This window comes from Benincasa hispida, chromosome 6, assembly GCF_027475165.1.
Source record: "Benincasa hispida cultivar pf3 chromosome 6, pf3_genome.v1.1, whole genome shotgun sequence".
NCBI classification, from domain to species: Eukaryota; Viridiplantae; Streptophyta; class Magnoliopsida; order Cucurbitales; family Cucurbitaceae; genus Benincasa; species Benincasa hispida.
Window position 1 is genome coordinate 49,208,691 of NC_143483.1, and position 13,523 is coordinate 49,222,213.

General features: G+C 35.9%; 2 protein-coding genes across 2 annotated transcripts; one reads left to right on the plus strand and one right to left on the minus strand.

Annotated features, from left to right (window-relative positions):
- The first annotated feature begins 769 nt into the window (after positions 1-769).
- On the plus strand, positions 770-4,030 carry LOC120079501 (mitogen-activated protein kinase kinase SIPKK-like). Its single transcript, XM_039033709.2, has 9 exons — positions 770-1,122; positions 1,219-1,303; positions 1,595-1,729; positions 2,126-2,350; positions 2,433-2,615; positions 2,733-2,953; positions 3,162-3,207; positions 3,323-3,421; positions 3,659-4,030. The coding sequence occupies exons 1-8, from the start codon at positions 1,046-1,048 to the stop codon at positions 3,410-3,412; spliced, it is 1,062 nt and encodes a 353-aa protein (XP_038889637.1). The 5' UTR covers positions 770-1,045; the 3' UTR covers positions 3,413-3,421; positions 3,659-4,030.
- A 274-nt stretch (positions 4,031-4,304) lies between these two features.
- Positions 4,305-8,072, minus strand: LOC120080514 (U-box domain-containing protein 34-like). Its single transcript, XM_039035195.2, has 9 exons — positions 7,657-8,072; positions 7,393-7,514; positions 7,186-7,313; positions 6,910-7,031; positions 6,641-6,822; positions 6,407-6,508; positions 5,711-6,139; positions 4,873-5,622; positions 4,305-4,730 (listed from the first exon to the last, which is right to left on the minus strand). Exons 1-9 carry the CDS (start codon positions 7,814-7,816, stop codon positions 4,536-4,538), a joined length of 2,190 nt encoding a protein of 729 aa, XP_038891123.1. The 5' UTR covers positions 7,817-8,072; the 3' UTR covers positions 4,305-4,535.
- Between the last annotated feature and the right edge of the window lie 5,451 nt (positions 8,073-13,523).

A 13,523-nucleotide genomic window follows, 5' to 3' on the forward strand; every position in this document is an offset into this window, starting at 1 on the left:
TGACTTGATTGTTCCAATCATTCAATGATGTGTTTAATTGAGACACTTGTGAATATTCTTTAACCACACACATTCTCTTTGATGTGATTATTTCTAATGTTGTTACTTCTTTTTAGTATAACAAACGTGAATTAGAGAGATTTGAACCACTTACTTCAAGAGAGTGAGTATATGTCAATTAAACATTAAATTATATTTAGGTTGTAATGCCTTGAATCTGGTATATGACGTTTTAAACGATTAAATTATTTTATGTATTTACCATATTTGTATTATTTACGACTTTGATCATAGGGTTTATAGAGGTACTCTATATAAACTCTCAAATAAGAGGCGGCGTTGTTTTGTGACCTGTATTATTATCTGATCAATAGTAAAATGTTTTCCCTTTGACAATGAATTTTGCTAACAACACACTATTAGTAAGCCACGTAAATCTTCATATCAAGTCTTTCTTGCTTTACGTTTTCTATTTATCTTTGATTGTTAATTCTTAACCGTTTATGTAGATAATTTTGTTACCAATTAGGCATGTGTACGAAAACAAAAATCAATTAACTCAATCAATTGTCCAGTTCAAATTAAAAAAATGAGTGAATAGAATGTAAGGATAAAAAATTTGACCAATGTCAAATGAGTATATCTCAATCGTAATTAACATTTAATCGTAATTCAAAATTTGATATTACTAATAATTTTTTTAAGAAAAGAAAAAGTCAATAAAATAGGAATGATATATAAAAGAATATTGATTGAATATAGACAAAGCATGGGCAAAAAATTTGGCGAAGTAAAAGGGTAGAGCCACTAACCAACGCGGTTAAACTGAGAAGAATTCAGCGGTCGTCTTCCTCACGTCCGAGTCCCCTAGACCGGTCGCCGCTATTCCTTTCCCAATATCTACTTATCTATAAAATTTAATTTATTGAAGGACCAAACTGCAAACCCAAATAAACCATACAACTTAACTTTATTTCACTTCTCTTCATTGGAAGAAGACTTCAGTACGACCCACAGCACCAGGATAATTATACGCCCGCCATTGATGAAGAAGGACAGCTCCATGAATCCTAACTTAAAGCTTCTTCTACCTCCGGCCGACGAAGTTTCCTTTGCCTTTATGTAATTTGCTTTCTCTTCTCTTCTCTTCTCTTTTCTCTCTTCGAATGCATTGCTGGTTTTGGTTAATTGCGTTTATGGCGTTGGTGATCATTGCAGAACCCGAAGCGGTACTTTCACTGATGGAGATTTGCTTGTTAATAGGGACGGCGTGCGGATTGTTTCTCAAGAGGACGACGAAAGTGTATGCAATTTTGAGCTCGTTTCGTTTTCCCCCCCTTCCAACTGTTTCTCCATTGCTAGGTTACTGCTAACAGATGGCTCTGCGACTTTTTCCCTATGCATGTCAATGCCGGAATATAATGTGTTTTTCTTTTTTAAGTTTCTCTTTTCATTTTCTTTGTGTTGATGGAGCTGCTTGCCATTTTGCTTGTCCTCTGTTTGCCATTCGAGAACATTCAGCTAGAAAGCTGAGAATCAGATCTAATTTCGCCTTTTAATTGTTTTTTGGTTGTTTATGTTGTTGATTGCTCAGCCTCCGCCAATAAAGCCCTCAGACAACCATTTGTCTTTAGCAGATTTAGACTCGATAAAAGTCATTGGAAAAGGAAATGGTGGAATTGTTCAATTAGTCCGACATAAATGGACGAACCAGTTTTTTGCTCTAAAGGTTACTCTATCTCTCTCTCTTTTCTTTTTTAGGCAACACGTTGTTGAATACTTGATTTATTTGTTCATTAAATATTACTTCAAATAGAATCAAAAGCATGCCAATAATTTAGTTAATATTTGAAAATAGTCGATCAGCTAGTTCTGGAACTCATTTGATGGTGAAGAACTTGCTCTTGCTACTTAGTTAAAAAAAAAAAAAAAAAAAATGAAGATGTTAGCTCTTTCACTATTGCTTTTAGCTGGTTTTTTGCCAAGCAAACTTTACATTAGTTTCTGCCTTACTCGCTCATCCTTGCCGAGCTTTTCCATAAAATTGGCTCTTATATGAAGAATGCCCATGTTTCCTTGTCAATAGAGTTGAGATTCTTTTGACATGTCATTCTTTCTAATTCAGGTGATTCAGATGAATGCCGAGGAATCTTATTGTAGGCTCCTTGCCAAGGAATTAAAAATTAATCAGTTGGCACAAAACCCTTACATCGTTGTCTGTTACCAGATCTTCTATGACAATGGTGCCATTTTCATAATCTTGGAATACATGGATGGCGGGTCGCTTGCAGATCTTCTAAAAAAAGTTGAAACAATCCTAGAGCCGTATCTGGCAGCCATTTGTTACCAGGTATGAGGAAGTTTAAAGCACATTTGATTTGTGAAAATCTAAACGAAAGTTCAATTCTTTGTTGTCTCCTTGTTATATATAGGTACTAAAGGGGTTAATATACCTTCACCATGAAAAACATGTCATCCATAGAGACCTTAAACCTTCAAATTTGTTGATAAATCATAGAGGGGAAGTTAAGATTACAGACTTTGGTGTTAGTGCTATACTGGCAAGTACGGCTGATCAAGCAAATTCTTTTGTTGGCACGTATGCATACATGTCTGTAAGTAACTTAACATTTACTTAACTCAGTAGCTATTGCTTGGTTTCAAACCATATTTTATTTTCTTGTATATGGTATAGTGCTCTAATTTCTTGTAGTTTCATGCTATGATTGCAGCCGGAGAGACTCAACGGGGACAAATATGACAATAAAAGTGACATATGGAGTTTGGGTTTGGTTTTGCTAGAATGTGCGACGGGTCAATTTCCATATGCTCCACCGGATAAGGATAAAGGATGGGAATGTTTTTTTGATGTTATGGTGGCCGTAGTAGAACTAGCATCACCTTCTGCACCCGAACAATTTTCTCCAGAGTTTTGCTCTTTCATTTCTTCATGGTATACAAGCTTTTGTGTTTGTGAATCATATGAAATTGTCTCTGCTGTTTCTAGAACAAGAGATTTCATATTTGCATAGTGACCCTAAATTGCTGAAACTGTCCTAGAACTTAGGAAGAGTATGGCTAATGCCTAGTATATTTTGTTTTTCTATTTTTCAAGCAAAAAATTTCTCCTGATGATGAATTGCCTTTTATATTTTGGTTAGCTTACAGAAAGACCCACAGAAGAGAAGCTCTGCACGTGAACTTCTGGTATAATTGATCCTTCTTCTGTTCTTTACTATTACAATTATGAGTAAATTAGAACAAGTCGTTGGATTTGAATGCGGATTAAAACTTGTTAATTGGATACTTTTTATTTTGTAAGGTGCATCCTTTCATCAAAAAGTTCGAACACTTCGATGTAGATCTCGCAGCTTACTTCAAAGATGCTGGCTCTCCATTAGCAACCTTCTAATTTTATATGGTAACTTGTGATCTCTCGTTGATCCCAATCCCGAGCTTGAAAATTAACATGTTGACATGATGTTACTTAGGCATTCGTTTTACTCAAGAGATTCAATATGAAGTATAACTCACAATTTCCTATCACTATGAATATTGAAAGCAAAATCGACTTTAGAACTATCCTTTATTCATGTTTTTCGTGTCTTATATTTCAAATCTCATTTTTCCCATCTCAACAAAGAAAACTTGTTACCAGGAACAGGAGTCAGTCGCAGGCTCTTCGACTTTGACATCTCAATACCTTGGTGTGGCATCAACTTATTTGATTGGAGGAAATAGGGGCTACTACAGGATCAAACTTCACTGGGGACATTCAAGAATCCTTTTCATTTGTTGATGAGTAAATCAATCCTGATGTAAACTATGCGATGCTCGTTGTAATATATTGTGTTCTTACTACAATGAAAAATGAAAAATGAAAAATGAGGAATGTAATTCGATTAATTTGGACTGATGAAATGAAAATCATTTTAGGCAGTCGAGGAAACTGGAAAAACATTTTGGTATATGTATATATATATATATATATTGTGTTAATGTAATGAAAAATTGATACTTCTTGCTTGTATTTGTTCTGACCATATTGCTTATCGACAAGCGAGGTCACAAGCTTGTTTGGAATTACTTTCTTTCTAACTACTTAAATAATGCAAATATATATACACATATATATCGAAGTATTTAGAAAACTCATTTCAAATAGATCTACGTCGACTAGTTCCAAGGAATGTTAATCTAAAAAAGTCATTTCAAATAGATCTACGTCGATTTAGTATTACAAATTCCTACAATATTTTATCTAAAAAAAATAAGGCCATTAAAACCATTGAACTCTCCATTCATTTTCTAAAAAGGAAGGAAAGAGCCTCCCTCCCATCACCATGAAGTATATTATTTACTCTTTATAAACTTGGAATACTGAAAGTAGTTCACGGCACAAAATAATACCAAACTTTCCTGAAATTTTTCTGTTAACTATACAGATATTAACAAAGATGTTCTCTTTCTAAAAAATGGAAAAAGGAAAAACCCCCATAAGAATGCTTGAGACAATTACAAACAAATTTTCCAACTTAGGAAGATGAAACTGTCACTCTTGACCTCCACTCTTGTATGGCAGAACGCAAAGTGTGGTTTGGAATAAAAAGAGAATGCTGGAGCTTAAGCTTTGTCACCGGCGATATGTCGTATTTCTCGAGCCATGCTTTAATGGCTACATACTCGTAAGTAAAGCCATCAGCTGCTATATAAGGATCCTCCATGATTTCCTGTGTTTCAAAAATACAAACCAAAAAAAAAAAAAAAGAAGAAGAAGAAGAAGAAGAAGAAGAAGAAGAGAAGAATATGAAGTTTATACTCAAGCTTATGAAGAACTGATGATGGTGTGTTGTGTGTGTGTTTTAAAATCACCTGGAGGATTGGGCAGAAGTAGTGGCTTAGGGGATTAGCAAAACCTTTGTCTTCATTTTCACAAGTATCTGCAAAATCAACAAGCCTTTTAAGGACTGGAAGAACTTCAGATTCAAGATCTGGCCTATCCCTGCATCTAAGTTTCAAGCACTTCAACGCGAGTCGAGCTAGCTCTTCAGCTTTAGCTAGAGGCCAGTCACTAATTGATTTGTCCAGAATATCTGCAAGGGAGGCACTTGCAATCGAATTTTCGATAGCAAGAAGAAGACCATGTGGCTGTCGTCCAGTCAACAACTGCAGAATTGTTACTCCAAGTGCATATGTATCCGACTTTGGCCGGAGTGTGCCAGTTCTCTGATATTCAGGATCCATGTAGTGTAGAGTACCGGCGAGGATAGTGTTTCGGTACTCTGTGACATTGTCAGGCACGATATCGCCGATGATCTTAGCCATTCCAACATCTGAGATTTTGCTTACAAAGTTTCTGTCCAGTAAGATATTACCCGGTTTGAGATCTCTATGAATAATAGGCTCTGGCTTTGAATTGTGTAAAAATGCAAGTCCAGAAGCTACTTGAAAAACTATTCTAAATCTAGTAGACCAAGGGAGGGGAGCTTTTCCATTCCGGAGCAAGATATGGTCATCTAAGCTTCCATTTTCCATGTATTCATAGATCAAGCAACCTCGCTCGGGACAAGCTCCAAGCAGTAAAACCACGTGTGGGTGACGTATCTGGCTAAGAATTTCAACCTACAGAGATAAGTTCAGGAGATAGAATGAGGATCATCAATTGGATAAAAAACATGAAGAGTTAGAAACCTTTTGCAACAAAGGATACCTCTTTCAGAAACTCGTCTTTTTTCTTGAATATGTCGTGTTGAAAAACCTTAATCGCTACAGGGGTATGATCGAGACTGCAATTGTAGACTTTCCCATATCCTCCCTCGCCAATCACATTAACTTCATCGAAGAAATTTGTCGCAGCTTCAATTTCGGCAGTAGTATATCTTCTATATCTCCTATCATTAGTCAGAAGAGTATCAACAATTTTCTGCTTCTCCACGGACTCCTTTAAGGCATTAAGCTCAGCCAGCTGCCTTTCATAAGCTTCTTTAGCCAGCAAGTCTTTAGCCTCCTCAAGCTCTTTAATGGCTTCCAAGTGTTTTTCTTTCTCTTTAGCAACAGTTTTCCTCAAAGCTTGTTCCCTTTCCAAAGCAGCATTTACTCTTCTTGATTCTTCAAGGCATTCTGATGTAAGTGACTGAACCTGCAAAATGAAGCACAAATAAGCATTTACATTGTTTCTTTTAATTTATGTGAAGCCAATAGTTGGGGTTAAAATTCCTATTAGTTCACCAAAATTTTCACTGCTAACTCCATCTCATATCGTGGTGTGTGGTGTAAATGCTCAAATGCATCTTACAACATCATAATTCAGCTCTAACTTCCATTGTCTCCACGAAATCCTATGCCGATTCTAAAACCTCGCTCCATAAACATTATGTCGAAATCGATATATTGATTGAGCTCTCACCTTCTTCTGAGCATGAACTAGTTCTTCACAAGCTTGTTTGTACAAGGAAACAGTGGTCTCTAGTTCTAGCTGCAAAGATTCAACTTCGGCCTGCATATCTTCCTGCCATTCAGGACCTTTATTTAAGAACTCACCGTAGCATCACTTCGAACGGGAGACAAAATTCCATCTAGAAAACTAAACCAAAGATGGCAGCAAAGCTCGAAACACAAAAACAAAAAAGAAAACAAAAACCTCCTCAGTCAGAGTATTCAAAGAGTTCAGTTCCTCGGTAGAGTTAACTTTGAGGCTATCACCCCTTCGATGTCCAATCGACAAGGAAGAAGAAGAGAAAGTTCCCAATGATTTTTCACTAGCAGCACTGGAACCCCTGTAGTAATCTGTGTCACCGAGCATCCACTGCCTCGAGTCAGTTTCTGCGAAATTCAATGCGAAAAACAATTACATACATCTTCTTGTATTAAAAAAGCTGACAAGAGAAGCAAGTGCTTTCAACAAATTACCATTGGACGGAGCAGTACTAGCCTTTCGTGTGATAACTCTCCTCTTATATATAACATGAATATCAAAAGAACTATGAACAGTTCTCATAATAGCAGAGGGTACTGAATCCCCTTTTAGCTTCCTTCAGATAAATTATACAAAAGATAGCATCAAAATGTTGAATATCACATCATAATTTCATGAATAAATATGAATTTTTACACAAATATCAGCACACAATTATACAGTAGGCATAGCCTCAATGATAAGTTAATAACACGAAATCTATCAAATACCTTGCTACGCAAGTTCTAAAACAAGAACCCAAAACCAAGCGTTTAATCCCAGATTCAGATGCATATCTCAAAAGTGCAGTGGCAGGATTATCATCCTCCAAAACCAAAGTTTCTACCAGTAGAAGAAACTGCAGAACAAATGCCAATGTCAATTTACCATAAATTGGGGGCTAAGAATTTAAAAAATGTTATATAGCTTGAAATTACCTTTTCTCTTCTACATAACTTTTTAAAAGGGACAAAAACTTGTTCATATTTCTGTTTCACATCATGAACATAAAGAGCTACCACGTCTGCATCAAGTTCTGAGACAGCCACAAGATCCCCCACTGTATAACAAAAACCGCAAACAAAACGCTAACTCAAAGATTAATAAATCGAGGTATTGGGTTTAGTAGTTAAGATTTATTGTCCCAGTGTTTCTCAGCAACCAAACAAACAGTTTGAGAGAGAGAATATTTAGGCACATACTTGGGGTGGGGATGGAGGTGATTTTGGGCATAACGTGAACCAATATGAAGCGATCGGCGGTCGGCAAGAGATTCTCGACGGCCCATCTCACAGCGCGGCGGCTTCCTCCACCGCCTTTGCCGCCACGGACGCCGTTAACGGCAACCGCCACGGATATCATTGCCTTAGAAACACCACCATCAACGAGAGTCAGTCCAATTCATTTTTTTTTTCAAATTAAATTTCCATTTTAATTTGTATAATTCGATTGCGTGGTCGTCGTTCTTAACACTGCGAGGAGTTGACGATTGACTTTTGGGTTTGAAATTGAATGACAATTTTGTGCTTGTTTACCAGAATTCGCCGTCACAAACGGGAAGCAAACGAGTTCGGAATTTGGCCGTTAGTTTTATTTATTTATTTTTAGTTTTAAGGATATTTTAACTAATTTTATTTATTTAATATAAGTTTAAGGGTTGTTTTCAAATATTAAAAAATTGAGCACACTTATTTATAAATATTGTAAAATCTCACCATCTATTAGATGTTTATTGATTTATAACAATGATATTTTATTATATTTAAAAATATTTCTAGAATTTTATCATTTAAAACAACTACTTTGAACTTTAATACTAAAAAGTGTACTTTAAACTTTTGATTTTATATTCCATAGGTAACTTTAAAAAAGGTTTATTAAGGCTCCATTTGGTAACTAATTTATTTTTTGTTTTTGATTTTTAAAAATTAAGTCTATTTTCTCCTCATTTCTTACCATGATTGCATATTTACAATAGTTGAATTCTTAACCAAATTCCAAATCTAAAATAAATTTTTAAAAGCTACCTTTTTAAGTTTTCAAAATTTTGACTTGTTTTTTAAATCATTGATAAAAAGTAGAAAACAAATGAAGAAATTTGGAGGTAGTAGTAATGTCTATAAGCTTAATTTTCAAAAAACAAAAACAAAATACTAAGATCCCATTTTATAACCATTTAGTTTTTTGTTTTGGCTTTTGAAAATTAAGCCTATTTCCTCCCATTATTTATAATGACATGCATCTTTCTTAAATACAATAGTTGAATTTTTAGTCAAATTCCAAAACAAAAATAAGTTTTTAAAAATTACTTTTTTTTAGTTTTCAAAATTTGGCTTTGTTTTTTAAACCATTGGTAAAAAAGAGTTAACAAATGAAGAAACTTGGAGGTGGAATTAGTGTCTATAAGCTTAATTTTAAAAAACAAATACTCAAAATCCAATTCGTTACCAAACATGGTCTAAATAGTTAGCCCACTTAGCCTAATTTATTCAATTTTGACTCCTATCTCATAAGTTATTGGTTTTTTTTTTAGTTGTTTGTGTTTTTATAAAACTCATATATCTATCGGATACAAAGTTGATCTCGTGTCCAAAATATTTGTTAATTTAAAAAATATTGAATACATCATCAAAGACTTGTCAGATATAAATTCAAAGTCCATTTGAAATTTATAAAGCTCAATAATCTATAAAATACAATATTAATAGTTCACGACCTATTATGTATTTTTGAACAATATACAAAAACTACTCCTAAAAGTATGATGGTGGTAAGATAACAATTGCATCCCTTGATTTCAATTGTAAAAATTAAATCCTAAAAATATAAATAAAAACCAAATCCTCAAAACTCTCTTATTCCCACTCTCTAATCTCTACCTTCCACGACACCCTTCCAAAGTAGTTAAAAAAACAAACAAAAACAAAAACAAAACAAAAATAGATATGAGAGATTAAAATAATTAGTGTTTGGCCCCAACTTTGAGTAGGGAGAGTGAGCTATCATAGTTCCCTCACATGTTTGAGACTCCAATTATAATAATTAATGTTTCCAACTATTATTGTCAATAATTAATTGTCTATATTACTATTTCAATTTACTATTTGTTACAGAATTAACTATTTTTTACTCATCCTTCTTTTCTCTTTGTTATAATGTTCATTATTTTCTACCCAAGCTAAGATAGTCTACACCTAGATATTATAACTAAAACTAAAATAGTCTGCACTTCAATCACAGAATATTACAACCTAGATTAAAATAGTCTACACACTAAATATAGATTATTATAACTCACATACTATAATAACCAAATCAATGTCCAAACACTTAATTCCTAAAATTGACATAAAAAAAGTGAATCATCAGGCCCAACCTCTTGTAAATGGGAGAAATTGTGCAGTTGCAATAAATAAATTCAACATCCCATCATCATCTTTATTTTCCCACCATTCAAGCACTTACATTCCAAAGCCAAAAACTCTATTTCGTGCGAAAATGAGTATAGCTCAATTGATATAGTACTTATACTTTCAACCTTTAAATCAAAAGTTCAATTTCTCATACAACGTATTGTGAATAAAGGAAAAAGAAAACATTTCACAACATATTTGTCACACCCCGTCCCAGACTACTCTCTGAGCCTAGGAAAGGACATGACTGCAGCAATTATCATCCCTTTTGTTGACACTTACTGCCTAATAACTCTTGCGGAAATAACTCTGATACCAATATACAAATCATATACAACGGATGCCTCTTAGGCCAAATTTATTAATTTTGAAAACACAACATATTTAGAGTGATTACATTACTAGTTACACAAGTCCCGAATCCTAAAACCTTAGTCCTTATATGAACAACTGTAACATGTGTACAATATTTACAGTAACCACCTAACAGATGGGTTACACTATCTTTATCCTTTAGTGGCAGAGCAGATGCAGAGCTATCTCCTGAGGATTTGACCGCTACCTGGGGGAAAGGAAAACATTTGAAAACGGGATGAGCTTGCTAGCTCAGTGAGTGACTTGAAAGAAAATTTATTCCCATGCAAAAGTCTCAATAAAGAGATTAAACTGAAATATAAATTTCTACAGTAACCTTGTACTGCAGTATAAACATCTTCCAAGTATAAAGCATCTAAAGCTGTTTTTATTAAAACTGTTCCTTAGTTGAGAATAACCCTGTTGTGGTTAAATCCCAACGTTAACTGCTAGTCAAGAGAGAACCCTTTTACTCAATCTTTGACTTTAACTACCTATGTGCACGTGGCCATACTAAGTACCGTCATATCTTAGGTACTTCTGCTCAGATATCTTCTCTAAACTTGTCCTTCAGTATCGAGCTACTCAGATACCTTCTCACATGTCCTTCAGTATCGAGTTGGTCGGATACCTTCTTGAATGTCCTTCGGTATCGCGTTTCAAGTAAAACTAGTCATAAATGACTTTCTCTTTAAAGCATGTAAATCATAAAGCATAGAAAACATGTCTTTAAAGATACCAACCATGCTTGGTGTATTTAAACACACATAAATGGTTTTTCAATAAACTTTCATACATGGCATGTGTTTAAAACATAACTCATGGTTTGCTTGGAAACCACTTTGTAAAACTAGCTGGCATGAGAATAATCTTTCTTTAAATTATGGTTTCTTTAAAATATTGTAAATATTTAGTCAAATATTTTAGTCACTCACCTTGGTCGTTTAGGAACCTCTCTCTAGAAGTTCCTTGGTTACCTCGGGCTCCTTTTTAAACCCTAAGATTCAGATTCAAATTAAAGCTCAGATTACTCATAGTTCTAAGCCTTATCTTGAGATACTTCCTTCTGTAAATATGCTCTACAATGTCTCAGGAAACTTACCTTAAAATCTTAGCTCAGAATTTCTCGTGGTTTGGCCGGAATCTTCAAATCCTCAAGACTGGCCCAAGCTTACCCGACAGCTTGACCCTTCTGTATTTTCCTCACTTTCCAGCCTGATTCCTTGAAGCTTCTTCTCCGGAAACCCTACCATGAAAACTAGACTTGTGGAGCTTTCAGGTGGCTTTGGAATCACTCCAAACACACGAGTATGCTGGGAGAACTCCTCATCCCAAGTTGATGCTATTTCCAGACTTCACTGTCTGACTGCGTCTCCTCTTAAAGCTTTATGACCGATGCATAGATTTACTATCAACGCATGCGTTCTCTCATCAACACATAGTTTCCTCACAATCAGCTTTCACACTCTTCTTAATGTCCTTTTAAGAGAATTTTGAGTTATGATCTGAAGTCCTTGGCTCTATTTATAGGCATCCAAGATCTTTCTAAGGCCGACACCTCATACTTAGCCGCATGTCCAAGTGTCTTTTCCCCACGCTATCAATGCAACCTTCAAGTTACCGTAATCTAAGGTGTCTTCCTCTTCTTTAGCCAACACAAAATGCTTAAATTTGTTTGTCTTATTGTGTATCTACCTCATTTTCTTAAGGCTTAAGATTTCTCTTTATCAAGCCACATGTCCGGATGATGACCTTGAATGTGTCCATCCAACCTCATATGCGTTCATCTAACCATGAATGCGTCCATCCAATTGCCGCAACATACCTATGTCCGGACACCACCAATTGGGGCATGCGTCCATTCAATCTTACCTTGTGCATCTAATTGACGCAACTTGGTCACATATGCTAGATGCTCGCAAGGCTCGTCTTTGGCGCATATCCTTCTCTTTTGCATGGCTTACCTTTGCCCTATGTACTCAACTAGGATAATGACCAACATTCTTCCAACGTATACTATTAGCCTTACCCTATGCGCCCACTGATGACATACAGAAATGCATGTCATCTTAGGCATTTTATTTAGAATTATGAGGGCCGTTAAGCAGAATATGCGGCAATTATGTTAGGAATTCATGAGAAAATGAGCTTGCGTTGTTCAACATTAAGAATCTCGGCTAACCCATTATTATGCGTTATTATGAGTTCAATGTTCTATTTTTGTAGCTAACGCAGGAAGTGGACACAAACGCGGAAGCCGGACTACCGCATAGACGATCGCATGCGGAAAAACTCTCCATCGCAAAGGCGAACGTGTTCGATCAATGCATGGGTGTTGCGGTAATCAACCGCATGCGTCCATCGCATGGGTGTTGCGCTCGTCGAGTGATTGCGTTCATCGTGTAGAGTTGCGGTATTAAGCGAATGCAATCACTACATGATTGTGGCTACACGATAATGCATGATGAAGGGATCAACACAAAATTGGTGGAATGAATGCATCAGCGCATCTACCTTGGGAAAAACAAAAGATGATGTTGACATTTCACATACCACGCTGTTAGCAGCAGAGATTCAGAAAGGACTAAACGCGCCGAATGTCAGAATCAGAGCAGTCCATTAATGCTATCGGCGATCCAGGCTCTATATAAAGAAGCCGATGAGCAAAATTTCAACTTGTCCAGGAATTACCCATGCAACCCAGGGTTTTCCCTGCGATCCAGACAAATGCGTGAGAAGAAGCTTGAGAGTTCTTCACCTCCTTCATCCATTTCGAGTGACGACTAGAGCCTTCGACCGGAGCTAGATCTCGGGAGAGTCAGCTCCACCGCCCATCCATGGCACCACCGGCAGCCTTGATGCACATCCGCTGGAAGCAAGTTTTTGCTTCCAGCTGGTCATTTCATTTTCTCTTCTTTTTTTATATTGTATTGTATTACATTTTGTGATTAAGGAATTAATACATTATGTGTTCAATGCATTTATGTGTTTCCTTCAATTCCATCTCCACCTTTCTTTACTTAGCATCCATAAATTCATTGCATCACTTAGTGAGAATGCTAGAGTATCGCATACTTAGTCATGTGGATTAGAGATATGAAGCATGTAGCAAACCACCGAAAGGTGTGTGTTGCGTGAGTGTGTGAGAAAACCTTATTTGCTTAGTGTGAAGCTATAGCACGCTTGTCTATGAGTCGAGTCAGCAACAACTAACTGCCCGGAGGGGTAAGTGGTTGATTGCATTAAGCAATGTAAGCAAGTATTCACTAGGGATAGGAATAATCTTACGTTAGCCAAGTTCA